The sequence below is a fragment of the Coregonus lavaretus genome (genome assembly GCF_964263955.1).
Source record: "Coregonus lavaretus genome assembly, chromosome: 38".
Classification (NCBI taxonomy): domain Eukaryota; kingdom Metazoa; phylum Chordata; class Actinopteri; order Salmoniformes; family Salmonidae; genus Coregonus; species Coregonus lavaretus.
In genome coordinates, this window is record NC_140025.1 from 15,669,349 (window position 1) to 15,696,796 (window position 27,448).

The window sequence follows — 27,448 nt, forward strand, 5'->3', positions numbered from 1 at the left end:
TTACTATACAGTATGTATTCTGAACTGATACAACATGCTTTCTGACAGACAGAGTTGAGAGTGTGTATCCCTGGGGTGAAGTTTCCCCTAGGTACAGATCTAGGATCAGTTTCTCATCCCCCTATCCTAACCTTAATCATTAGTGGGGAAAATGCAAAACGGACCCAGGGTCAGCATCTAGGGGCAACTTCACCCTACTCTGTACTTATCTGACCCCTAAAATATTTTGTTTTATTTTCTCTCACATATACCGAACAAAAATATAAATGCAACATGCTAATTAATTAAGCCCTAATCTATGGAGTTCACGACTGGGCAGGGGCGCAGCCATAGGTGGGCTTAGTAGGGCATAGGCACACCCACTTGGGAGCCAAGCCCACCCACTGGGGAGCCTGGCCCAGCCAATCAGAAATAGTTTCCCCCCACAAAATAGCTTAATTACAGACAGAAATACTCCTCAGACGATGCCGCAGGTGAAGAAGCCGGATGTGGAGGGTCCCGGGCTGGTGTGGTTACACGTGGTCTGTGGTTGTGAGCCCGGTTGGACCTACTGACAAATTCTCTAAAATGATGTTGGAGGCGGCTTATGGTAGATAAATTAACATTCAATTCTCTGGCAACAGCTCTGTTGGACATTCTTGCAGTCAGCATGAAAATTGCACGCTCCCTCAAAACTTGAGACATCTGGCCTTTTATTGTCCACAAGGTGCACCTGTGTAATGATCATGCTGTTTAATCAGCTTCTTGATATGCCACAGCTGTCAGGTGGATGGATTTCCTTGGCAAAGGAGAAATTTGTGCACATTTGAGAGAAATAAGCTTTTTGTGCACATGGAACATTTCTGGGATCTTTTATTTCAGCTCATGAAACATGGGACTAACACTTTACATGTTGCGTTTATATTTTTGTTCAGTATAGTTTACTGATTGATTCATGTCACTAATTGGCCAGAGTCCATTCACCTGGTATGCCAGGTCTGGACCAGTCCCTGACTAGAAGAAAATATTGAAAACCAGGGCCTGTATTCACAAAACATCAGTAGGAGTGCTGATCTAGAAACAGATCTCCCCTCAATCATTTGGATGCAAAAGGCAAAACTGATCCTAGACAGCACTCTTTGTGAATATGGGCGTGTTTTTGCCCTCCAGGCATGGAGTTGAATCACATGTCGCTCTCAAGCTTCCGAAAGGACACTCTCAACCAAAACAGTCTTTACATGGTTCTCTGAGCTACTGATTATTCCCCCAATGGCCTTCAGACAGAAAGACATACAAATCCCTGGATTAATTCACATATCCATAGAACACAATGGGTTTTCTGTCAGGTAGAGTATGTCTGGTCTTACAGCCCCATGTTATCAGGGGCTTGGCCTGGGGGCAAATCTGCCACAACCCTTTCCTATGGGGGCTGCATTCAGTAGAAAACATTCAGATAGAAAGGTATCATTGTAGAACAAACACACCTCTGTGACATGTATAATGAGAGATCATGACAGCTCTATTCATGACTATTCAAGAAATATATATAAAATGAACATGCCTCTTTGACGTATAGAAAAAGGGATCACATCAGCTCTATTCATGACATTTCTATCTGCGACTTTTGCCTATACTGAACATGACCGTGGTGTTTGGTGTGTGCCTGTGTGTGTCAGCTCCCTGCTGAGTCCAATCTGATGTCTGTGTTTAGCTCATTAGGGACAGGGGCCTGTCTTAATTCCTGTCACTGGCTCTTCTCATTACAGCCTTCAGGGGGACATGGTGTGAATGGTAACCCTGATGGAAGACAACAGAGGACACACTCAAATCAGCCTCTGATCACTGCACTGCTGCTGGGTTGGCCGATTTTGCAGCTGACCCAGATGCATGGGTTAGTCCTAGGCCATATTTTTCAAGCGCCTTGGGGGAAGGATCAGTTTTGCCTTTTAAATTATGGACAGGGAGGACCTGATCCTAGATCAGCAACCTACTCTGAGATGCTTGATAAATACAGGCTCTGGAAAGCAAGCTAATGCTAGTCAACTTAGCACGAGTGACACTTAATTCCTTTGATATGAGTGCGGCCTACATCAGCCTACTTCTGATTACATCTCCAGACTATAAAAACAGCATTCAAACACTTCTTCAAGGCCAACTAGCCTAGCATTGCTTCCCGTACAACCTGCAGACATTGTTAGAAGAACAGTAATATGAATGGCCGATATTATTGCCCATTCTTAGCATGGTGCTGGCAGTAGTATCTATTTCACAGACTTCATTGACACTGGCAGCCCTCCATGAGAGAAGTGAGCTGGGTGGCTCGTCTCTCTCTTTCACACAGTATTGTGTGTGTGTATTCGTCTGGGCATGAACTATACAAGGTGTCGAAAGCGTCCGACAGGGATGCTTGCCCATGTAGACTCCAATGCTTCCCAGAGTTGTGTGAAGTTGGCTAGATGGCCTTTGGGTGTTGGACCATTCTTGATACACACGGGAAACTGTTGAGTGTGGAAAACCCAGCAGTAGGCTTGTGCGGTATCCAGATTTTCATATCATCATACCGTCCTTCTCTCATTCCGAGTTTTACGGTATTACTGGCAAAGCACACAAGGGGGCACTAAAAACACAAGAAAAGCCCATTGGGCTTCTATTACCAGAATGCTAACAAATGTTGTACAAACTAATAGCAAAATCACATAGACGCTGTTAGCTAAATGGTAATGAGAGAAAAATGAACAAACTAATTGCAAACACAGGCAAATCCAGCTCATACAGTCATACAAGCATAGCTAGTAGCTACTGAATGTCATTTACTACTGAGTGTAGACATTTACAAGCGTAAGTTAACGAGAGAAATTGTGCGAATGAACAGTTGTGATGCATGCTTTTCTGAAGGAAGAGCAGCATGTGTACATGGAGCAAATGGGAGAAAAACGGATGAGAATAAATGGCAGCTGTACATATAACTCATACAGAGCTCTTTGACTTCTGGAAGAAAGCCATTATAAGATATCTGATGGCAAACATTTAGTAGTGAATTGCATACAAACACGTGACTGGCTCAACTGTTCTGGGGAACTACGGTAAGCTTCATAATGTAAAATGATGTGGCAGGTGAAATGAAGAACGCAATCTGCTTTATCTCCTAACATATTGCACAAGTTGACTGCAGGTATAAACTTAAAAAGTAGCTACAAATATTCCAATTTATTGAAAAACTTCAAATAAATATTTTTGACGGTATTGAAAAACCATCCCGTGTCTTTTTCAAAAATACCCCGGTATACGGTATACCGCCCAAGCCTACCTAGCAGCATTGCGGTTCTTGACACATTCAAACCGGTGTGCCTGGCACCTACTACTATACCCTGTTCAAAGGCACTTAAATATTTTGTCTTGCCGATTCACCCTCTGAATGGCATACATACACAATCGATGTCTCAAAGCTTAAAGATCCTTCTTTAACCGGTCTCCTCCCCTTCATCTAGAATGATTGAAGTGGATTTAACAAGTGACATGAATAAGGGATCATAGCTTTCACCTGGTCAGTCTGTCAAGGAAAGAGCATGTTCCTAATGTTTTGTACACTCAGTGTATGTACCTGCCATTGGGAAGGTACAAACCCAAACCCCATCAATCATAATGTTTCGCTCCTTCCTTTCCCTAATCTCTCCCTCTCCTCACCGTTAGTCTCTCCATTTATTTTTCCAAGACAATCAGGTGGTATGCAGTAGGTGTTGTGGGGATCTGAATTGGAAGTCAGATTTGTTTTAAGACAACAACAAAAAATTATCGAACGAGACTCTTCGGAGCTGGATTCTATCTAGCTGTGTAAATTTGTCCTTATATCAATCCTGTTTATTCAGAAATACGGATGTCATTTCTCATTGTCATTTCCTGTTCCTGTTTGATGCTGAAACACCTGACAGCCCCACAAGCTAGAGAACCAACACAGAAAGATGGCCGCCACTCTGTGTGGGAAAGCTCATAGGGAGCCACACACAGCCACACAAAGAGTGGGAGATCTCATTTAAAAACACACTATACCTACATCATAGCACTGGCTGCATTACTTTCTCATAATGGTGTAAGATGGATGCTTCACTGGGTTACTGGGTCATTGGTGTCGCGGTTTAATGTGGTCCTACTGTCACAAGGGGCCAAACGGAACCATTATTAGCATAACACTGTCATCATTAGTCTGCCTCTGCCAGTGTGCCACCAGAATGGCTCCTGGGTCTACGACGGTGACACTCCTCCTGAGAGGGAATGAAGAAACTAGAACCAATATCCACAAAATGTCCAAATATGACAAGACAAAAGACTGTCCTGTTGAGTTCCAGTGAAAATCAGCTTTTTTGGAAGGTGCCTTTACTCATCCTCTTAATCACCTCTTCCAGAAGCTTCTCCATGCTCATTACATGACATTCTGAAGAAGTGGGTGAGAGAAGGGGGGAAAAGTAAAATAAAAGGATTGTGTCTTCTTTCTAATGAGGTTCAGAACACAGTGAGATCACAGACAGCCTGGGTGATATAACTGCCCTGCGACCTGTGGAATTGGCTCCCTAGGGAGGGAGGGTAGGAGAGAAAAAGAGGGAGAAACAGAGACGGAGAGACAGAGAGAGCGAGAGAGAGGTGCAAGGGAGGGAGAGGGAAATAGAGAGATTAAGAGAGGAAACTCTTGTAGCCTATTTACCAGTATGTGTGCTAGCTATACAATACAACAGCTTTTACCTATGTGTGCTAGACTCATTTCCTCCATTATCATCTCTGTGGTTGGCAGCTCAGGAAATGAAGCTGTTTTTCTTTTTTACAGTGTGACAACAAGCAGGGAGCAGGGAGTGGTAAATAAATAGGCTTCCTTAAGTGCTATTGGATGGAGCCAGTGGGACACTGGTAACTGGTGAGCGCTAACGAGTAGCTAAACAGGCATTCGGTCTGTAAGCAGACGTTCAGTCGGCAAGAGTGATGGTGTAAGGAGACAGTTTACAGTCTGTCTGTCGGTCTGTCAGGGGAGTTCATTGATGACGTCTGTCTTTTATGATGGAAATGAATGAGGCTAATAGCTGAGATGTTGCGTCTGGTGTTGCATATGCAATACGCATGCAAGCACGCGCACACACACTGTGTGCACCCGCACACTTCCAGTTACATGCATGCACGCACACACACACACACACTCCAACATTGTTCCAGGTGGGTAGGCCTGACCTCTTAGGCTAGCTGAAGCACCACACACACACACACACACACACACACACACACACACACACACACACACACACGAGCACACACACACACACACACACACACGCATGAGCACGCACAAAGAAACAAAGAAGAAGAAACACATATGATGATACACCCATTTCTACACATTCCAGAGGACGAGGAGTTGATCGCCCATAAAGACGCAGGGATAATGCCAGCTAAATATGCATCTGCTTTTGAGTACCAAAATAACAAGCGGGGAGAGAAAGAGCGAGAACGACAAGAAGAGAGAGACACAGAGAGAGAGAGAGAGAGAGAGAGAGAGAGAGAGAGAGAGAGAGAGAGAGAGAGAGACAGAGACAGACAGAGCGAGAGACAGAGCGAGAGAGAGAGACAGAGAGAGAGAGAGCGAATGGAGAATGAACGTGAGAATGAGAAAGAGAGAGGGAGGGATAAGCCAAAGCTCCCATGAAAGTATGGCACGGTTGGAGTTTAGGAATATATAGAAAGAACAGTGAGGCTTCCAGAGAGAGAGAACACTTAATCTCACAGCCTATAAATGTTATCACGGTAATTAGATTGCTGTGTGTATTTTTCTACTGGTACCTTGGTGGAGTTGGATGTTTTGGAAGCCAGAGAGACAAGTAGGGATAAGTTCAATTAAAAACTACATAAGGAGGTGTGATGTAACAGGGGCTCTTTGGTGTTTTCTGGGACAGAACACTGGAATACTGCAGTAGTGTACATCACGCAGAGGACAGTTAAGAAGCTAGACGTTTACAAGTATGTTGAGAAAGAACGAAACGGTCCTTCTAAAAAAGCAGGGGGTCATATCACTCTCATTTGTGTTTTTTCATTCGGAAACACAGACACACACACAGAACCCACCCACCCTCCACACACCTCCTCACCATACCCCACTCTACCTTCCTCTTCCCCTGATTGACAGCATGAGAAGCTAATCACAGCTCCTTCCTGGCAGCAGAAAGCTACGCCCCCCTTCAATAATTAAAACAGAGTCTCTCGTCTCTCGTTACCCCCACTGGGCATAATTAAATCTATTTATCTTATTTCCTCCATATGCATCCTGCAGCAGGCGGCGGCAATTTGGGCTAAATCACCTCCCATTAACGCTTCGTATTAAGAGTTACACAACCAAATAGATCAAAACCACCCTCCCAGATGAATCTATTGCCGTTAGAACCGCCACTGCTGTCGAGCCAATTCGGATCATCGTAATAAAGATGGTGTTGAAGTGAGCTTTGAGTGAAATAACGTTTAGTTTAGCTGTAGGCCAAAAATGGATGGTGTCGTTATTGATTTATCGGTTTCTCGTTGGATGCTATACGCATGCAAAGCACGAGCGCACACACTGCGTGCACCCATACACATCCAGTTGCACGGACATCCAGTAGCACGCACACACCAAATCAAGATATATTGTGCATTGGAGGTCTCTGTATAAGAAATTAATACAACACAAAATATGATTACCAATATAGAGAAAGAGGCAGAGAATGGGGAATGGAAGAAGAACCAGGGAGAAAGTAGGGAGTAAGCAGATAGAATGAGTTGAGAGCGAGTAAAAGAGAGTAAGAGAGATGTTTTAAGGGTGTGAGGTCTGACTGGTATGATAGATATGTTCTCAGGAGTGTCTTCATTAGCGAGTGTGTATGTGTTAAGTGAAAGGTGTATGTTGTGTCTGTGTGAGAAAAGTGAAAGGTTCCTCTGTGTGTGTGTGTGTGTGTGTGAATGCGTGTACATCTTTAAACAGTGTCTGGCCCGTCCCGGGTGTAATGCCGTGTCAATCAGACTGCTTAGCAGAGAGAGGGATGAGAGAGAGGGAGGGAGGGAGATGGGCGACAGCCACAGAGCGAGAGATGCATCTGTCACCCAAGGGTGGCACGTGAAATATGGGCTTTATTTTAATTGTTTGCATTTCTGATTTCTGGCATATTTTAACGATTCATGCACAAAGCGCTAGCTCCAGGCAATTTGTCTTGTCTCCTTCCCCCCCCCACTTCTGTCAAAAAACAAATTAATATTTAACGAGCCAGTTACGTCTTATTTTCACACTCATTTGGAAGAGAGAGAGTGAGCTTTGGCATGTGTATGTGTGCGTGCAAGTGAGTGATAATTTGTGTGTGTGTGTGTGCATGCGTGAGTGAGCATCTGTGTGTGTGCATGCGTTCGTGTATGTACGTGCACATCTGTGTGTGTGTGTGTGTTTATCCAAGCACTGTTTGAGCCAGCCTCGAGTCCAGGACAGCACACAGAATCCATGATGAAGAGATACTGTAGGTGAGAGTGACTGATCAAAGGTCTCAGTAGAACTATTCCATCCAGACTACTAAAGGGGTTGAGGATTCAGATACACCAGAACAATGACAAAGACCCTAACAAGCAGTGAGCGGCTGTAATGAAAGACAAAGGGGGAGGAAAAAGAGAATGTATGTGACAGAGAGAAGGAAAAGAGAGCGTGAGAGAGAGAAAAAGGCAGACACACCATCGGCCAGCCAATAATTGCACTGTGCTTTGATTTCAAAATAGAGTCCAAGGAAGAAAATGAGAGAATAAGAAAGAAGTGTGACCCTCCATATCCCCAACTCCCCCCCTACAGACAGCATTCCTACCCCATGAAAAGGGCAGGGTTAGAGGTTAACGTGCTGTGACCACTCCTGCCCCTCTCCTTAGACCTCATAAGAGCCACTTAACCTTTTCTGTGAGGGAGGAATGTCACACACACAGCCTGGGATGGACAGATGGCCGGCAGACACCTAATGGCAGAGGAAGCCCATCCATCACACTGAGCGTGATGACGGGACGGCGGCCATTGGAAGAGGTGTAATCGCTTCCTGGCGTCTCTTGTTGCTGGATGAAGACAGAGTGAATGACCTGAAGCAATGAGATCAGATGACCAGGATAATTAGACAACTTTCATTGGTCGATGAGCCTCCATGAAGACAGAGGCCATGTTCGAGAGCATCAAAACCGTGATGTATCATGGGTGAATTGTGACTGATATACAAATAATATTGAGAAGTTATTTATGATGCAAGGATATTCGTAGATCAGTCAGTCTCGACTCGCCTGCAATGTCGAACTCGGCCAGTGAAGTGAAGGACCTGAAGTGCTGGAGATCAGATGACAACTCCCTGATGGCTCAATGAGCTGCTTTCATTGGTCGATGACGAGCATCCGTCGTCTGAGGTTGACTCGTGTTTTCGTCTAGCCATATTGATATGTCTGGAATATCCAGACGTCCATATATACTTATCCTAAAGCAATTTATCTTAATAGACGTTGTCTTGTTATCCATCATCGTACATGCCAATATATTGCACTGAATCCGGGATTAGCAATAAAAGGACTTGAACCAACAGCTCTTTGTTTGTCAGGCCCAAGCCATGTTTGTCAGGCCCAAACCATTACACCAAGAGGTCCAAACCTCTTGACATAGATCAACGGTGTTGTACTAAGGGAGCTACGGTATATTCCTACAGTGAGCCCCTCTGAAGAGTTGGAGAAGGAGGAGGAAGAAGAACAGGAAAGAAGAAGCCTGCCTGTCATGTTGAAGGTTTAGTAGCTGATATATATGCATGAGGATTTTCCCTTTCTTTGGCTCTCTTTTCTTCTTCAAAATCCCTCTAATGCTTGATTGACAGGTCACCACAGCAACAAGTAAATTAGCAAATCATTTCAGGAAGCAGTCCAACATGGGGCAAAAAAAAAAGATAATTTGTTTTTCTCGGGCTGCGTACCTCGATAGCGCGAGCCGCTGTTGACGTCCACAGGAAAGTTATAAATTAGAATTGCGCCATGCCAGAAATATAGGATATAAGATTCACCGTGCCTCAGAATGACAAACATTTTCAGGAAGGAGGCATTTTGGTGGTGGTTTCTGGTGGGCATTGGACAGGTTATTAAAACATTCCATCAATCTGAAAAACTATGAAATGAAAACTACTGCCCTGACTAATCAAATATTATAGTTGTAAGTAAATCATTTACCCATAGGATGAGTGGTGAGACAAACTTGGGAGTAAATACAACCTGCAAACAGACACAAAGAACACACAGACAAAAACATATTCTCCAAGACATCCTGACATGTTTTGGAGGTGAAAACGTAAGGTCGACAAATCCCCTCCTGTGAGGACAAAAAGCCACCAGCCTTCAAAACGTCAAAAAGGTAAACCATGACGTGACAAACCATAACAAACTTAGCTAACAACATTACTGTTAAAAAAAACATCTCAGCTTCAGCTCGTCACAGAGCTTAATGTCAAGTCCGCGAACCAACACGTAAACACATCTAAACACGTCTTATAACTCCAGCATCACTCTAGTCCACATACAACAACTATGCCTAAGTCTCAATTCACCCAAAGTGTGCACTTGCACACTTCCTGTCATGAATTTAAAAACACTGGATTGGTGTAAGCATTGGCTAAAGGGAGTTTCCACCATTGTTAAATCCATGATGGAAAAAGTGCAAGTGTACACTTCGGGAGAAGGGTGGCAAATCGGGATGCAGGCCATCTATGGGGGATTTACAGTAGGTCTGAGGAGGGTGTGGTCCATCTATGGCGCCCATCCTTTAGGACAACACAACCACATACTAGGCTTTTTGATGGAAATGAGAATTTAGGTCCGGAACGGGCCCTGCTAATTGGCTTGGTTCCCTGTCGGATTTGATCCGTCCCCGGGAAGAGGGAGAAAAAGAGAGGGAAGAGGATCGAAGCGAGCGGAGGGGGATTTGTAAACAGCGGATCAGCGTGCCGGCTTTCATGTCCCCAAATTGGCAGTTGTAGCGGGGACGGCAGTGTCCTGTCTGTCTGTCACACTGAGGGCCTTAGTGACAGCCACTCTGAGCCGGAGTGACGGGCAGAAGAGGTGGGGAGGGGAGGGTGACAGAGAGAGAGGAAGCAGTATGGGATAGAAAGACTGGGCGTACAAATGTACAAGAATACGCACACACACAGGCCACAGGAAAGGGCCTGTTATTGGAGCTGTGATCAGGCAGAAGAGTAAATACAAACTACAAACAGCCACACATATACACAGACAAATGTATGCATACATACACACACACACACACACACACACAGTGTACGAAATCTGTCTTGACTACTACTTATTAAAACAAAATACTGTGTACTTATCATACTGCATAATATTTAGAACGTACGGTTTAGTAAAAAATTAATGCAGTAAGCAACAAATATCAACATACTAGGCTCATCCGTACTGAGAATGCGTCCACTGATGCGCAATTGTGTTGTTTGGCGACATTCATTCCTTTTGGTACAATGAGTCTCCTTTTAGGCAATTCCTTGGTAACTGAATGATACTGAGACTCAGATTTTTAACTTTAAAATGTAAGCCAAACAAAAACCACTGATTGCAAAGTTAAACAAACCATACAACTCTATGCACAAAAACGACTTCTATCAATTTCCACTGAAAGTTTCTCAAAAACACATTTACTTGAAGAACAGTGCAGATGCAAAGTTTGGTAACAGAATGACGGCAACAACAGCACAAACTGTCATTCTGTTACCAAACTTTGCATCTGCACAGTTCTTCAGGTTATTTTATTTTATTTTAGGGGGGGAAATTGTTAAAAGTAGTCCTTGTGCATAGCGTTGTATGGTTTGTTTAACTTTGCAGTGATTGGTTTTTGTTTGACATACATTTTAAAGTAAAAAATCTTTGTTACTGTGGAATTGCCCTCATCTGATTATCAACTCATTATCATCTGCTGTCAAACACACGTGGGTCTGAAAATACTATTTATTTCCTTTACAGCATGCAGCAAATTCAAACTAGATGAAAAGCTGAAATGAGTATGACATCTTGGCATTTAAAGCACACTACATTTTCTAAATGTCACATACTATAAAACGTTCTATTTTCGCATACCTAATCAGCCTACTATTAAGAATACAATTACGGGTTGGGTATTCGGGCACGGCCAGTCTGCCAAAGTCAGGAAGAGGACCTCAAAACAGGCCGGCTCGGGTTGACAGGACCATTGAGATACCTCAACATACAGTAAATGTGGACATCTTGCGAATATACCCATGAGAATATATAGTCATTTCTAGGCTCCACCAGCACTTTGAAAAAGCTGCCACCCCAGTCTCTGTACTGAACATACACATCTTTCATAAGAGCCTAAGAGAGTGTACTGTCTATGTATGCACAGGGTGAGAAGTCTAACGTGGCTGACATGTAACGTGGCTGATCTTCACAAGGCCTGTCAATGCTGAAACTCCCTCAGGCGGTTCGCTCAGCAAGGACACTTCAATCTCTACTGTTGTAGGTACCGAAGGGACAACCAGTCATCTCGCATTGAAGACTGTCTTTATGGTTGGAGGGAATATGAATATGAAGTGTGTAGGAGTGTGTGGATGGCGGGGGTGGCGGTGGGGGGAGTGCAGTTGAGATGGAAGTATCTACTAGATTTCGTGAATGCAGAGAGACCATACTGTTGTCCTCTAAGAGTGAGAGAAAGAATGAAAGTGGGAAAGAGTGAAATAAAGAAACTAAGTATGAAAGAAAGAATGAAAGAAAGAGCAAAAGAAAAAGAAATAGGAAAAGAAAGATAGACAATAATCCAGTTAATATTGGCACTGGCAGTGTTTTGATTTCAGAATAGCCTTGTTGAGTGGTGAGTCCAACTAACACAATGGATTGTGGAAGTCCTGCCTACGCAAACAAAGGAACCTGGCCGTCCAAAAAGACTACAGTACATCCATAAAATCAATAACAGCCATGAAAATAAATCAGTCTCAAAATACATTTGTCCCGCTACAGTGTTGCACACATTTTTGATCAGAGGGGAATTGAGGTCATATGTTTTTAATTTTCCCGTTTGAAATACAGTCATCAGAGTAAAACAACATTTGTGATCTACAATTAGCTTGGGTGTGTCCCAAAAGGCACCCTCTTCCCTATATAGTGCACTACTTTTGACCACAGCCTTATGGGCCCTGGTCAAAAGTAGTGCCCTATATAGAGAATAGGGTACCATTTGGGATGCAGTATTTGAGCTACGCCGTATTCCAGCAAATTAAGTCATAGTTCACATTCAATCATCAGGCCAGAGTGAACCGAGCCAGTGTGTGGTGGAAAATATGGGAGTGTTTAAGTGTCTTGCCCTCCACTTGTGCTCCAACTGCACTCTGCGCTTAAGGCTACACTTGGCTGGATGTTGAATTGCAATGTAAGTGTTCCTTGGAATTTTGTTTCAGTCAAATGGTTCAAGAATGTCCTGGCTAAAGCCTTCAACCCAGTGAGTAGTCAGAGAGAGCACAAGGTTATGTCTCTAACCTTCTCCATTGAGTTTCCCCTCACTGTATCAGAACAAGATAGACTGGGGAGCAAGAGAATGTGTGATGGAGTGTGTGTGTGGTGTGTGTGAGTGTGTGTGGTGAGTGTAAGTGAGAGTGAGAGAAAGTGTGAGTGTGGTTCGTGTGTGAGCATGGGTGTGTGTGTACACTTGCAAGTCTGTGTGTGTGTGTGTAGGGCCTCCCGAGTGGCGCAGCGGTCTAAGGCACTGCATCGCAGTGCTGAGGTGCCACTATAGCCTCGGGTTTGATCCCAGGCTGTGTCACAGCCGGCCGTGACCGGGAGCCCTATGGGGCAGCGCACAATTGGCCCAGCGTCGTCCGGGTTAGGGAAGGGTTTGGCCAGGGGGATTTCCTTGTCTCATCGTGCTCTAGCGACTCCTTGTGGCGGGCCGGGCGCCTGCAAGCCGACTTCGGTTGTCAGTTGAACTGTGTTTCCCCCGACACATTGGTGCGGATGGCTTCCGGGTTAAGCGAGCAGTGTGTTAAGAAGCAGTTAAGATGCATGACTCTCGACATTCGCCTCTACCGAGTCCGTTGGGGAGTTGCAGCGATGAGACAAGATTGTAACTACCAATTGGATATCACAAAATTGGGGAGAAAAGGGGGGTAAAAAAAAAGTGTGTGAGAAAGAGAGACATGAAAGTAATGCTCCTTATGAATATAATGATGTGGTGTCTGTAGGAATCAGTGCCAGAGAGCTTTCTCTGCCCCTCACAATGCTGCTTCCTCTCTGATCTCAACTGCCCTTTCCTGTAAGTGTTTATGTGAGTGTTTGTGTGTGCACTGCGCCAATGTGCGTGCATTCATACGTGTGTGTGCATGTGCGTGCATACATGTGTGCTCACACATCTGTGTACATGTGTGTGATAACAGGCTCAATAACAACATGCCCTGTCCTGTGACCTCTCCATCTCCCCCCTGCAACCAACAACCCTCCCAGAAACCAACCAGTAAAAGGTTGTGTGTGTGTGTGTGTGTGTGTGTGTCCATCCTGGTACCAAGCCAGACGTTAACTGTGTACATCTGCCCACCATTACCACTGACATGCTGGAAGATTGGATTCTTATCTGAGGGCCTAAAATCGATAGACACTAAGGCACTATATTGGCCTATCTATGATCGTAATTGAATTACAAATGTTTGAACTTCTATGGTGTAATAACAAGACTACTCACGTCAGCAGCATCAATAGATTGATAACCATCTTTTTACTATACAGTATCACATTCATCCTAAATCTCAGAAAGATAATTCTGAGCGTAGAACTAGTGCAGGGCTCTCCAACCCTATTCCTGGAGAGCTACCGTCCTGTAGGTTTTTGCTCCAACCCTAGTCTAGCACACCTGATTCTAATAATTAGCTGGTTAATAACCTGAATCAGGTTAATTACAACTGGGGTTAGAGCGAAAACCTACAGGAGGGTAGCAATCCAAGAACAGGGTTGGAATGTCCTGTACTAGTGAAAGAAATTGTGAGATTTGTGTTAGGTTCTTATTGGGATGGGAAAAACATTGGGGAAATGTTGGGTGAGTGATATTGGAATAAGCAGTGGCTGAATGACCTGAACAGTTGGAAAAGGGGAGTGCTAAAAGAGGCAAGAAAGGAACTAGAATTCAGAGATACATATTATGAAACGGAAAGAGGGGAAACATTGGTCCCATGTGGCTCAGTTGGTAGAGCATGGTGCTTGCAACACCAGGGTTGTGGGTTTGATTCCCACGGGGGACCAGTACAAAAATGTATGCACTCACTACTGTATGTTGCTCTGGATAAGAACATCTGCTAAATGACTAAATTGTAAATGGTTGCCTACCTTAAGAGCCCAAATCCTTTCTTCTTGGCCTTCTTCTCCTGGTCCTCCGAGTCCTCGGTTTTCTTCTTCACTTTTTCTTTGCTTTTCTTCTTCCCTTTGGTCTTCTTCTTCTTCTTCTTCTTCCCTTCCTCTGATTCGATCTGGTCCTGGCGGGATGAGCCACTGGCGGGCGTGTCTCGGCCAGAGCTCTGCTCTGACAGGTCATCTGAGAGGGAGATATCAAAGGTCAAGGTTAAAGGTCAACTGTATATGGTTATATTATGTAAAAATAATGGTGCAACACTAATAAATCAAATATTATTTTATAACAAATGCGCTTTCTCCTGCGTTGGATATGGTCGCTGTCCTCAGTTCTGAAACATAATCTTCAGTTTGCCGTAGAATTGGCGCCTTTCCCTATGTTGCTATGTGCACAATAGCAGAGTTAACCTGCATATTGGGATTGAGAACAGTGCGGCGGAGGCAGCAGCAGAGACGAGGAAACAGCCCTTGCCTTAGCCTAATTGTCTAAGAAAATTGAGGAGAGAGGAAACCAACTTAATTAGGTCTATAATCAATAGGCTAACTGTTAAATGTGCCTGGCTTTATAAATCATCCATATATATCTACAGAAATAAGACAGATCTTGCTTTTGTTGCCTGTTTGAGTGTTTGTTTAATAGACTACTGATTCCTTGAGCACCAAGCCTCACGCTACGGCAAAATGTTGGATACAGCAATTTCACAGATTCGGCTGGTTTTAATCTTTGCTATGCTTTAATAAAGACTTTAAATTTTTTTGTAATCTAACAGCACCTGTTTGTCACACATACTATGCACGCAGCTCTCGCTCCTACCCCCTCCTTTTTCTTGATCTCCTTCTTATTGTTATACCAATTATTATTCTCATCTTCATTATAATAATAAGTAATGTCGTTATCATTAGTAGGCTTTGTATAGTAGCCTTGTATAACCACCATCAAGCTGTAGGTTTAAGAGCGCGTCCTGTTTAGTCTTAATAGGCCTATATTTCAATATATAGTATCAATCAATCATTCATTCGTTCATGCCATCACACAGCATACGAGACATTCATGCTTTGAAATACAATTAAGCATTTTAGTTTTAAAATTAAATAACAAAGGGAGCTTTGAATAATTAGCCTAAACAATAAATAAACCGCAATTCACAAATGCATGCAGCTGTTTTTAGTCTGCTGTAATAAAGGCTTTATAGATATTTTTTTTCATTAGAACAGACTCTCTGGTGCACTCACTTATTTAGTGTTGTTTACACTGTTCCAAATGGTCAGATTTTAAAAAAATATTGTAATCTAACAGCATCTGTTTGGCAGACATAATACTCACGCAATGCTTGCTCCTATACCCTCCTTTTTCTTGATCTCCAGCAGTTTCCACAACTAAGTCAAATGTCTTCCACATATCTGACTTTCCCTCCTGAGCAACCACGTCCTCCGCATCCATTTTGCGGTCACGTGTTACTGTGTTCGAAGTTTGTTCTAACCAATTTATTGATGTGATTATGATAGGCTATAGGTCAGGCCCTATTGGCCACATGCATGCGATGCTTACATGTTTCACGTAAAGAGAGAAAGGGTTTTTCCTAATCAAATTAGGGATTTCGGTAACATGACTTTTCAGTCAGAAATAAGTACGAAACTAAATGGCTGAAATGATGTTGCAGCTTCAGCACGGACAGTGCAATAAACCCTTGCTGTGCCGTGGTGCCTTCACGCTGCAGTAGGGAAGAGAGCGAGACAACGTGCTCCAGTCACACAGGCACTCCCTGTCATATTTTTAAGTGTGACCATCGGGCTCTTTCTTGAGTCATTTGTGTATCTTCATTATTTAAATCAAACAGTGTGCTTAAAGCATCAGACAAGCTCAGTGCATATGTAGTTGATTTTATTCAAACACATTGGGTGTGTGTCTATATATGGAAAAATACGTTTTAACATTTTGACCAATCGATTGGTCGAAAGAACAGGACAACTCTCGCTCGACCAATTATTTTGGGGGTCGGGGACAGCCCTAAGGTCAACACAGATGTCACACACAAACAAGTAGACACACGATCAGACAAACACACACTCATATACCTCCCCCCCATCCCTCCTGCAGTGCCTCAATACTTTGCAGCTGGGTTCAATGACAGGTCTTTTTGGGGAAATGGGAGAGGGGGGTGCTGCCTCCAATCTTGTATTCAGAATCACTTGTTCCCCCCTTTAAGCCTGAGGCAACCACTCCCTGAGGCCAGAGGGAAAGTCAGAGGCAAGTCTAGTGCTTTACAGTTCAGTTTGGATGCTCAGATGGTCATATGGTCACACACACACACACACACACACACACACACACACACACACACACACACACACACACACACACACACACACACACACACACACACACACACACACACACACACACACACACACACACACACACAATCAGACAGATCTTTGGCTTCACATTTGAGATGTTGCATCAAAAATGTGCTGCTGTGGGATTAAAAAGTTCCCTGGCCAGAAACGCTGACTACATATTCACTGAGCCGCCTAAACAGTGTGTCCTTTTGCGACCTCTCCGCGTTTGCTGAATGTCAGTGAGTTACGCAATGGCTAAATGACTCATTATTAATATCAGTGTATACAACTCATGTGTGGATACTTGTGTATATTTCTGAATAATCCAAAGGCAATCATACACTGAGTGTACAAAACATTAGGAACACCTTAATATTGAGTTGCACCCCCTTTTGCCGTCAGAACAGCCTCAATTTGTCAGGGCATGGACTCTACAAGGTGTCAAAAGCATTCCACAAGGATGCTGACCCATGTTGACTCCAATGCTTCCCACAGTTGTGTCAAGTTGGGTGGATGTCCTTTGGGTGATGGACCATTCTTGATACACACAGGAAAATGTTGAGCATTAAAAACCAAGCAGCTTTACAGTTCTTGACAAACTCAAACCGGTGCGCCTGTCACCTACTACCATACCCTGTTCAAAGGCACTTACATATTTTGTCTTGCCGATTCACCCTCTGAATGGCACACATACACAATCCATGTCTCAATTGACTTAAGGCTTAAAAATCCTTCTTTAACCTGTCTCCTCTCCTTCGTCTACACTGACTGAAGTGGATTTAACAAGAGGCATAAGGGATCATAGCTTTTACCAGGATTCACCTGGTCAGTCTATGTCATGGAAAAAACAGGTGTTCCTAATGTTTGTACAGTCTGTGTAGATTAAGTTTGATCTAAAATGGCCTAAAACAACATGACAGTCGAGAAAATATGAAATGACAAAAGACTAACTTTGTTGTACAGTACAGTGCAGCATCTTCCCCATTGATATCAATGCATGAAAAATTCAACCTAAGTGGAAGTTAGTATTCGCCCGAGTGTCTTCAAATAAGTATGTGGACAATAAATAAAAACACAGTGGGTAGACTGACATCACTCTGTCTCTATACCTCACCATACTATAACATTGGGGTCCACCCTGTGTTCCCTGGGCCCCATGTTGCCTCGGCCCCATGTTGCCTCGGCCCCAGGGAACATAGGGCCGAGGGAACATAGGGCCGAGGGAACTGAGGGAACATAGGGCCGAGGGAACATAGGGCCGAGGGAACTGAGGGAACATAGGGACCAGGGAACATAGGGCTGAGGGAACATAGTCATGCTCAGCGTTGCATTAACGTTTATGGCGATTTCCCTTACCATCCTCCGGCTCCGAGGGCCCGTCGTAGGACTTGTCGATGGCAACACGGAAGCTCTGGTTGCAGCCCCTCCCCCGCACCATGTGGGGTCTGGGGCGGTGGAAGGGCACCTTGCTCTGCTGGCTCAGCTGCCGGGCCTCCGACACGGCCGACTGGAGGCTCTCCAAGGAGCAGGACTTCCATAGGCCCAGAGTGGGACCCAGGTCACTCTCCCTGGATGAGGACACTGAGAAGGGGAGAGACAGGGAGGGAGCCCCTGGTCAGCATGGATAGAAGGATGGAGGAAGAGGACGGGAAGTGGAAAGAAAGGAATAGGAGAGGGAGAGAGAAGATGAGCGGTTGGGGAGAAATGGATGAACAATTTAAAATGGGGAGTTAGAGTGAAAAGGATGCATAGGAACAGGTGTGTGTGTGTGGGTTGACAGGACAACAAAATGCAGTGATCATATAGTAAAGGGAGAACAGTAAGAGATACGAGGCAAGAGAGAGAGGGAGGGAAAGGACGCATTCATGTAGAAGCAAAGGAAGAGGATGAAGGGGAGTGGAGGTCTGCCAAAGGACTGCCGTGAGTATACAGGAATGGGCCACAGTTAGGAGGAAGAGAGCCAGAAAACAAGAGGACATGATAGGAGGACTGTAAAGACGATAGGACAGATGAAAAGAGGAAGATCACAGTTAATGAAGAGGAGGGAGGGAAAAGAGAGAGAAGAGGAGGTGGGAAGGGAGGAGGAGTGTGAGGAGGATAAGGACTAGCAGAAAAAACTAAAGCGGGAGGACACAGAGGAGGGCTGCGAAGAAGGGAGCAGATAAAGAAAGAGAAGAGAAAATAACAGAAAAAAAAGGGTCACGCAGGAAAAGGTCTCCTGCACACGTCATTCACATGGCCAACCATCTTCATGGGGAGCTACTGGGTATACAGGTTTTTGCTTCAACCCTGCTGTAAACAAACAACAAAGGTCCTGGTGAGCAGCTAGAGCAGTAGGTGTTCTAAATTAGGGTTGGAGCAAAAGCCTGCAGGATGGTATAGCTCTCCAGGAGAAAGGTTGGTCCAATGGTTAGTGCTGTAGGTTAGTCACAGAGGTCCATCACCAGACCAGAGCATGCATAAGTAGGCCGCAGAGACAGACAAGCAAAGGGGATGTGGCGAGAAATACACAGCCAGTCCCAAATCGTTTAATGTTTGCAGATCTGTATGGTGGAAGTGATATTGATGTAGCTCCACCATTACACTGGTTATACCTATCCACACCCTTCAGATCTGCAATTATTGAAGCGTTAGGGCCAAGGAGTGGGTTAGGGAGCGATTTGGGACCGGTTCACTGTTTAGCTAAAAGTCAAGAAAATAATCTCAGATTCACAGGGTATGCAACTGTGGAAAAAAGTGACACGCTATTTTGCTAAAAGGTATGGAAAATAGTTTAAAACCGACTGAAAAAGTGACTATTTCTAAGAGTCTATTTCTAACTCACACCAGGGATTTGCAAGACTTTTATGCTTCAAAACGTTCTCGGAGATGATAAAAGCTCAAAATGTTCTCGTTTTAGACTCTCTTTTGTCGATTCATAGTCTTCAAAGCCTGAGAATATTACTCTTGAAATGGATCTTTGGAGAGTGGGCGATAGAGTCAAGGGGAAAGGAGGGAAAGTGAGCCAGTGCTGTAGCGGCAGTGGCTTTTAAGTCCTAAATTGACTTTCTGAGGAAGAAGTGGGATTTGTATGAAATAAGGGGTTATAAATAAAACGCTCAATTTGAGAGGAAGGATTTGTGTCATAAATGTAATTACGGCTGTCCGGCTAGCAACCTGATAGAATTAAGTCGCTTGCTGCTGGGGTGCTGCAGTGAACGCTGGGCTCAGTGTGTGTGTGTGCTGTGTACGCTTGTGTGCATTTGTAAGCACAACACCACCTGTGTATGTGTGTGTGTGTGCATTGCGTGCGCAAATGCACGCATATGTGTTTGTGTGTGTGTGTGCGCGCGCATGTGTCTGTGTGTTTGAGAGTGTGTGTGTGTGCCTTCCTTTCATCCATATCCAGTGTAGGTATGTCAAATGGGTAAAGGTAGATGTAAATGAATAATGAGCACTACGGGAGGGCTATCATTCTCCTGCAGAATCAGGGTGAAAACAGCATTTGACCCCTATCAGCATTTGGCCCAGATGCTCAATGTGGGTTCATTCACTCACACTCATCATGTCAAGTCAACAATCATTGGTGATTGGTGCAATCCTCTGACAGTGCAGCACAAGACAGGAATTCCGTAGGGGATTCACACAAATCAATACTGTCCGTCTGAATACAATCTTGAGCTATACGAGTAATGTTACGCAACTACCTCCAGCAACACACACCAGAGTTACACAAATCAAAACACATTGGAACCACACATGTACGATGCAGAGAAGCATAGCGGCTTCTCTACTCGAGTGCTGCAGCCACACTGTAAGCCACTGGGTGTCAAACCCAATGTTTCAGCAGAAACACACCCAGCACTAGACTAGAGAGACTAAGAGAGAAGATAGTATATACTTTATTAGTCGACGCGAGATGGAAATTTGTCTTCTGCTTTTATCCAACCCCCCTGATATACACACACATACACACATTAGGTTGGAGAGGCTGGAGCAGAGGGCAGCCGCAGGGCATCGCCCAATGAGCAGTTTAGGGGGTTAAGTTCCTTGATCAAGGGAACATCGGCGGTAGGTGGCACCTGAGATTATGTTATTATTATTTGTAAGCGTGAGCGTTTCACTCTTTGAGTGAGCATTTCTGCAGCTCAACTGAGCAAGGGTGCCACCGGTGCTGGAAATGCCACTTTTTAAGCAGCCTCTCCCTGCAGTGGATGATTTAAAAGGTCAGTTGTCATGGAGACACCTCTGTCCGTGTCTGTGTGACTGTGTGTGGGTGTGTGTCTGTGTGTGTGTATCTGTGTCTCTGTGTGTGTGTGTGTGTGTGTGTGTGTGTGTGTGTGTGTGTGTGTGTGTGTATGTGTATGTGTCTGTGTGTGTGTCTGTGTGTGTGTCTGTGTGTGCGCGCGTGAGCCTCCCTCTTCTTCTCATCATCATGGAGGATAGACACTATTGGTTTTATCTTTCCATCTCGGAGAACCCTGGATTCAATCTCTCGGCTAGCCTATAAAACCACGTTCACTGTGATGGGAACTAGTAAAACAAAATATATTTCCCCTTTCCAATAAATGGAAAATAAATATAACCGTTTCAATGTGGGTGGGTGGAATCCTTCAAACCTATTTTAATATCACAACCTTTGGGTGTTGACATTTGAGCTCTACCAGACGAAAACAGAATAATTTAGTGTTCATAGGGCAATGTATAGGAGAGGCAGATACAACAACAAAAGATACATTCATGTCTTACCAAACAGGTTTTAGAGTGGTCAGCAATGCACATGTAAGTAGCCACTACCTTGTCTCGTGAAATAATTAACTTAACCCAAAAGTTCCACCCAATCAAAGTACAATCCAATTAAGGTCCCGACCAATCACAGTTTAGCTCCAATTAACGCTGCAACCAATCATAGATTATCTGCTCTCCCTGAGTGCACTCTGATAAATCGGACGGGACACAGACGCAGGCAGTAATCGTGTTTAGATGTATAGATGGAGCCTATGGCTGCATATTTGCTCCTTTAGATGTATGGATCTAATAATGGTTGGGGACTTAAAAGGCCATTTCATAATTACAGACTCACCTTTAGCAGATTAGTCAAGTGGAGGGATGGAAGGGGGAGAGGGAGAGGGGGGCAGAGACTAGAGATGGGACATGTGTCATTTGTTAAAGCTAGGTTTAATAAATGCACTACTACACTGCGGTAGAACACAAAGAATGTAGAGTGTGGGCAAAGTACACACACACACGTACACACACACACACACACACACACGTATACACACACACGTGCGCACACACACAGACAGATGGCCATTCCCACTACAGAGTGATCCATCAATTCAAATCAGCCCAACATGGTGACTTTCAACTTGAATCAACAACAGTGAGATGGGGGAGAGGGGGGCTGGGTAGAGAGAGAGCGATACGAACTACAATAAAGCAGGGTTCCATGTTGGCAGGGGAAAGGGAAGGCTACATGTTTTCAAAGTCTAATTGCAGAAGGGGACAAAACAAAATAATGGGCACTGCCAGTTGCGCAGCTGGCCAGAAGCTATCCAGTGTTTCCCGCATCTACTGGTAACAGGGCTTCAGCGTGGGTGGATATCCCCTGTCTCCAACAAAAACAAACCCAGGCATCAGTGGAGCAAAACATGCACACACACCACAACACGCACGCACCAAACGCTTGAAACAGCTGAGACAAAATGTGTTAGAAGCTGTGTGTGCGCGTGCGTGTGTTGGAAGCTTCCCAGACCTGTGTGTGAGTAGAGCTGCCAGGGGGAGACGTTAAGCGCCAGGGGACAGCCAAGCAGAGACAGAGACCACAGCGGAGAGATGGAGAGAGAGAGAGGCCCCCCTCCAAACATCCATCTATCCCCATCTCCTACACGAGCATGTTCTCCTCTGGCTGTTGATACATACTCTAGTCTGTTCAGAGGACCTGAGGATTACTGGAGCTATCCCTCTTTCTCTGTCACACACACGCAAAGAAACACACACGTGTATTTGTGTATGTGTCTATGCATGCACGGACCCACACACACACACACAGAGAGAGAGAACCTAAATCAGGAGGCTTTAAAGACCAGGCTTATTCAGGCGGTAGCTATGAGAAGGTAGAGAGCAAAGGAGATATAGGGGCACTAGGAGAGAAGGGAAGGGAGGATGATTTGGTAGGGGAAGCTCAAAGGATGGAGCATGTTACCCATAATCACATAACACCAGGAAAGCACAGAGAGAAGGAAAGAGAGAGAAGCAGGAGAGGTGAGAACAGAGGAAGAGAGAGGAAGGAGGATAATTGGGATATGGAGAATAAGAGAAGAGGAAATGGGGATAGGAGGGGACAGACTAAGCAGGAGAGAGACAAGATGGACAGAGAGAGATAGCTAGTAGAGAAAGAAGACTAACAACAGTAACAAGAAAGAGGTCTAAAACAAACATAAAAAGGGTGAGAAAGATAGAGAGAGTGCGAGCACAGAGAAAGCGAGGAATAGAGAAGGTATGGAGAGAGTGAGAGCAAGAAATCACAAAAGCAAATGAGAGAGCGATAGACAGAAATAGGGGAGCGAGAAAGAAAGAAATAGTAGGAGAGAGAGCGAGCGAGTTGGGAGAGAGATACAGGAACATAGAAGGGAGAGAAATAGAAGGAAAGTCTCTCTCTCTCTCTCTCTCTCTCTCTCTCTCTCCTCAGCCCGAACAGAGAGGTTTTAGTCAGATTAAAACAGGATGCGGAGCCCCTCTTAAAGACCATCCTACTAATGAAATATGTCAAGGCCATAAAGAAGCATGGGGCCATTTAGAGAATCATGCACGGGGGCCAAGTCCAATATGGCCCCGTCAGCAAACTGGCCTCAGTGCAGCCTGTCAATATGCATTAGCTTCCACATCAATTACAGGCTGATGTAGAAAATCAATCTCTTTATTTATCATAGCCCATAAGGGTTATTATGACTACCGATCAGAAATGGGCTTTGAGGGAAATCATATGGGTAAAATGTGTTGTATATTGGGGTTGTGCCGCAGAGCATCATGGGGGTTTGTATGGTCCCGTGTGGCTCAGTTGGTAGAGCATGGCGCTTGCAACGCCAGGGTTGTGGGTTTGATTCCCACGGGGGACCAGTACGAAAAAAGTATGAAAATGTATGAACTCACTACTGTAAGTCGCTCTGGATAAGAGCGTCTGCTAAATGACAAAAATGTAAATGTAAATGTAAAAATAGGTTTGGGTGTATGGAGGGAAAAAAGCTGAGCGTGGTATTTTACTGTGGGGGTGGGACTTGTAGAGTCGTCGTTATGCGGCAACAGGTTTATGTTGTGGTAGATTTAAGGTGTGTGTGTTTCTGTGTGTGTGTGTGTGTGCGTGCGTGTCTGCGGGGGGCGTGCGTTCAAGCCTATCACTCAATCCCTGCACCCTCTTTCTCACTTAAGTGAAAGGAGACAATTTAAGAACATCCCGGTCTAATGCAATCTAGGGCTGTTGGAGCAACGATGTAGCTTAACAAATTACTTCCTGCTGCTTCCAGCTGAGTAAGGAGAACACATAAAACAGGTGCAGTGACACAAAGCATCTCCCTGCTGAAGTGTGTTCGCTCCAGGGTAAAGTTTGCCTAAGTACAGATCTAGGATCAGCTTCCCCTTCCCCAATCCTTACCTTAACCATTAGTGGGTAAATTCAAAACTGACCAATGACCAGTGTGTCTAGGGACAACTTCACCCTACTATGGAAGGAAGAGTCAGAGGAGGAGTCCTGAAGAGGTCATAACCTGTTTTGCGGTCAGTATGACAGCACAATTAAAATTAGGATTATTTTCCATACCTTTTTTCAATGTTCAGTCGCTTTCTTTCTCTGAGAAGGTGTGTGTGTGTGTGTGTGTCTGAAGAGTGTGTGTGTGTTAGAGATCAGGATAGGGGGAGAGTGTGTTTCTTCACCTGGTCTCTGCTCTGCCAGGGATCTCATGTTGCTCTCATCAGCCACTGAAACACAGAAAACACAAAGAGTGAATATTGGACCACCATAAGGGTTGCCTTTGTCTGTGTTTTCTCTGAGCAGAGATGGAGAAAAAGAGAGAGGGAGCAACACAGGGAGAGAAGAGCGAGAGGGAAAGAGAGAAAAGGTATAGGAGAGAGAGGGTGGGGAGGGCGAGAACAGGGGACTCTCTCCCTCATTCCCTCCCTATCCCCCCCCTCTCTCTCTTTCTCCCTCTCCCTCTCTCATCCGTCTTTCCCTCTCTCCCTCTCTCTAATCCACACCAACAGGATTGAGGAGGCAGGCAGGGAGCGGCAGCGGCATCAGCTGCCAGAGGGGCACTGCACCCGGGACACAATAATAGGTTTTCATTACGTTGCAATTTCTCTGAAATAATCCCTTTTCATTTTTTATGAGGTCAATTTTCTCCCGGCAGAGAAATGAGGGAGCGGAAGAAAAATAAAAAAGAGAGCGAGAGAAAATGCAGCTGCGACAGAGGAGACAATGGATTAGACTGGCTGTTATATTTGCTGGCTTCATGCGTTACGTTTTCCCTCAAATACAGTAGCCACAAAGATGTTGTGGTGGCGGCTGTGTGTGTGAGCTGTGTGGCTCGTAGCTAAAAATAATGTGCATATTAATCTGATTCTATTGTTACAGAGATCCCCCCTGTTCGGAGAGCAGCATCAACAATCTCTCACCCACCCACCCACACAAATAAATGTTCTGCTGCTGTGATAGGAATTTGCTGCTGGTGTTAGTGAGCTCATTATGGCTACTGTTCAGTGAATTGCATGGTTTCTTCTCCACGTGTGTGCGTTCATGCACATGACTCAACTAATGTCAGATCAGGTCATGTGGTCAGGAAAAACTCCTGGGTCTGAATTCAAAACGTGTCTCAGAGTAGATGTGCTGATTTAGTTACCACCTTATGATTTCAAAGGCAAAACTGATCCTAGATCAGCACTCCTACTCTGAAAGGGTTTATGAATAGGGGCTCAGGTCCAACCATTAAGACAGACTTGAGAGTGAGTGTTCAGGACCACAGTCTTGGCTAAGCCTATTTAACCAACATCAGATACCTCTGAAACACTAAAAAAGCCATGTGTGCGTCCTAAATGGCATCCTATTCCCTATATAGTAAGTCAAATAAACAGCCTTGTCTGAGACAGAATGTCTCTCCTGTTTCTGTAGCATGAGGCAGCTTGATGTATAAGTACACACCCTGGACAAACGTTCCTGAATAGGGAATAGGGTGCCATTTGAGATGCAGCCCATGTTTTGTCTACACTACTCACTCTCTTAGTTAACAAAACATTTGCTAAGCACCAGAGCTTATATTGCTTATTACTTTTTGTTTAGTACAAAAATAAACCCTCAGACTTGACTCACCCGGCTTAACCCCCGTTTGGAAATGGGAAACTACTAAAGGGGGTGACCCCTACAAATGTGACACACAGCACAGGGTCACAGTGTCATACAGTCCCCATGCCTCTGGTTACGCCCCCCCCTCCCTCCCCCCTCAGATAACAACCTCATCTCAGTCTGTCATTTTCATGAGGGAGGGAGAGGAAAGGGAGGGGGGTTAGAGAGTAGGAGAAAGGTGAAGTGAGGGAGAAATATGGAGAGAGAAAAAGGTGGATGCATTGAGAGAGAAGAGAGAGAGAGAGAGAGAGAGAGAGAGAGAGAGAGAGAGAGAGAGAGAGAGAGAGAGAGAGAGAGAGAGAGAGAGAGAAAGAAAGAAGGGAGCGAGAGATAAAGATGTACAGAGAGAGCGTGAAAAGAGAACGTGAAGCGTCGAAAAAGAAGGAGAAAGATTGACAAAGGGAGTGAAAGAGAACAAGAGAAAAGGAAAGACAAGAGAATCAGTGAGTAGGATGTGGGGGGCCTCTTCCTAATAAAAGCCAATCAGTGTGCAGTAGTGGTGTGCCATTAGTTTAGGAGGGGGAACCCAATCCACAACCCTAATGAACTGGGATTGGAAACCAGCGACGGGCAAAAGAGTTTTAACAGAATGAGATATACCTCACTCTGAAAGAGAGAAGAGAGAGAAAGGGAGGGAGACGGGTGGGAGATTGAGAAAAGAGATAGATGGGGGGGGGGGGGGGGGGTGAGAGAAGAGAGCGAGAAAAAGAGGGAGAGAGAAAGGAGTGGGGTGATAGAGTGTGAGAGCAAAAGTAGAGAGGCTAACAGGGTCACCCAGGGGCTAATATGAGGAAATAAGCTGCTGTGCTCTCGGCTTTCAGGGAGAAAGTTGGCACAGACTGAGCAGTGTCATGTGTACACGGGCACACGCACGCACACAGAGCAGTGTTAGACTGACTAGACGTTCTAGTTCAGGAACCGTTGTCTGAAAGGTCATACCCTTCATGGTCATATGCGTGTTAACATAGCATTATAAGACCATTCCAATGGGCCCATGTGATAATAAATGTCATGAGTCAGTTCTAAACGCTTGATTAGATTAAGAAGAAGAATGCATTAAGTATTATGGAGGTCAGAAGGGTTTCTATGTAGAATAACAACGATATGGTCAATAGCGCGCATTTAAACCGACACTAAACTATTCAAACTGATTTTGACTTTAGGAAAGGACAAAGGTGGCTTTCACAAATTATGTCAGACTATGGAGTGATTTCAGTGCCAACAGAAACTGTACTTGAATTCAATATTTTTGAATTTGAATTTATTTTTATGAACAAATTGAATCATGAACCATGCTCTTTTGATGATTAACCTTGTTGGAGACATGAAGACTTGTGTTAGCTTCCTGAACAT

The 27,448-nt window shown here is 44.6% G+C and overlaps 1 protein-coding gene across 1 annotated transcript in view; it reads right to left on the reverse strand.

Annotated features, from left to right (window-relative positions):
* The window catches only part of LOC311112590 (partitioning defective 3 homolog B-like), a 194,157-nt gene that overhangs the window by 48,484 nt on the left and 118,225 nt on the right, over positions 1-27,448 (reverse strand). Inside the window, exons 16-18 of the mRNA XM_084155734.1 lie at positions 24,634-24,678; positions 18,079-18,303; positions 14,362-14,566 (exon numbers count right to left, since the gene is read on the reverse strand). Coding sequence (XP_084011860.1) covers positions 14,362-14,566; positions 18,079-18,303; positions 24,634-24,678 — 475 coding nt within the window. The remainder of the gene's footprint in view (positions 1-14,361; positions 14,567-18,078; positions 18,304-24,633; positions 24,679-27,448) is intronic.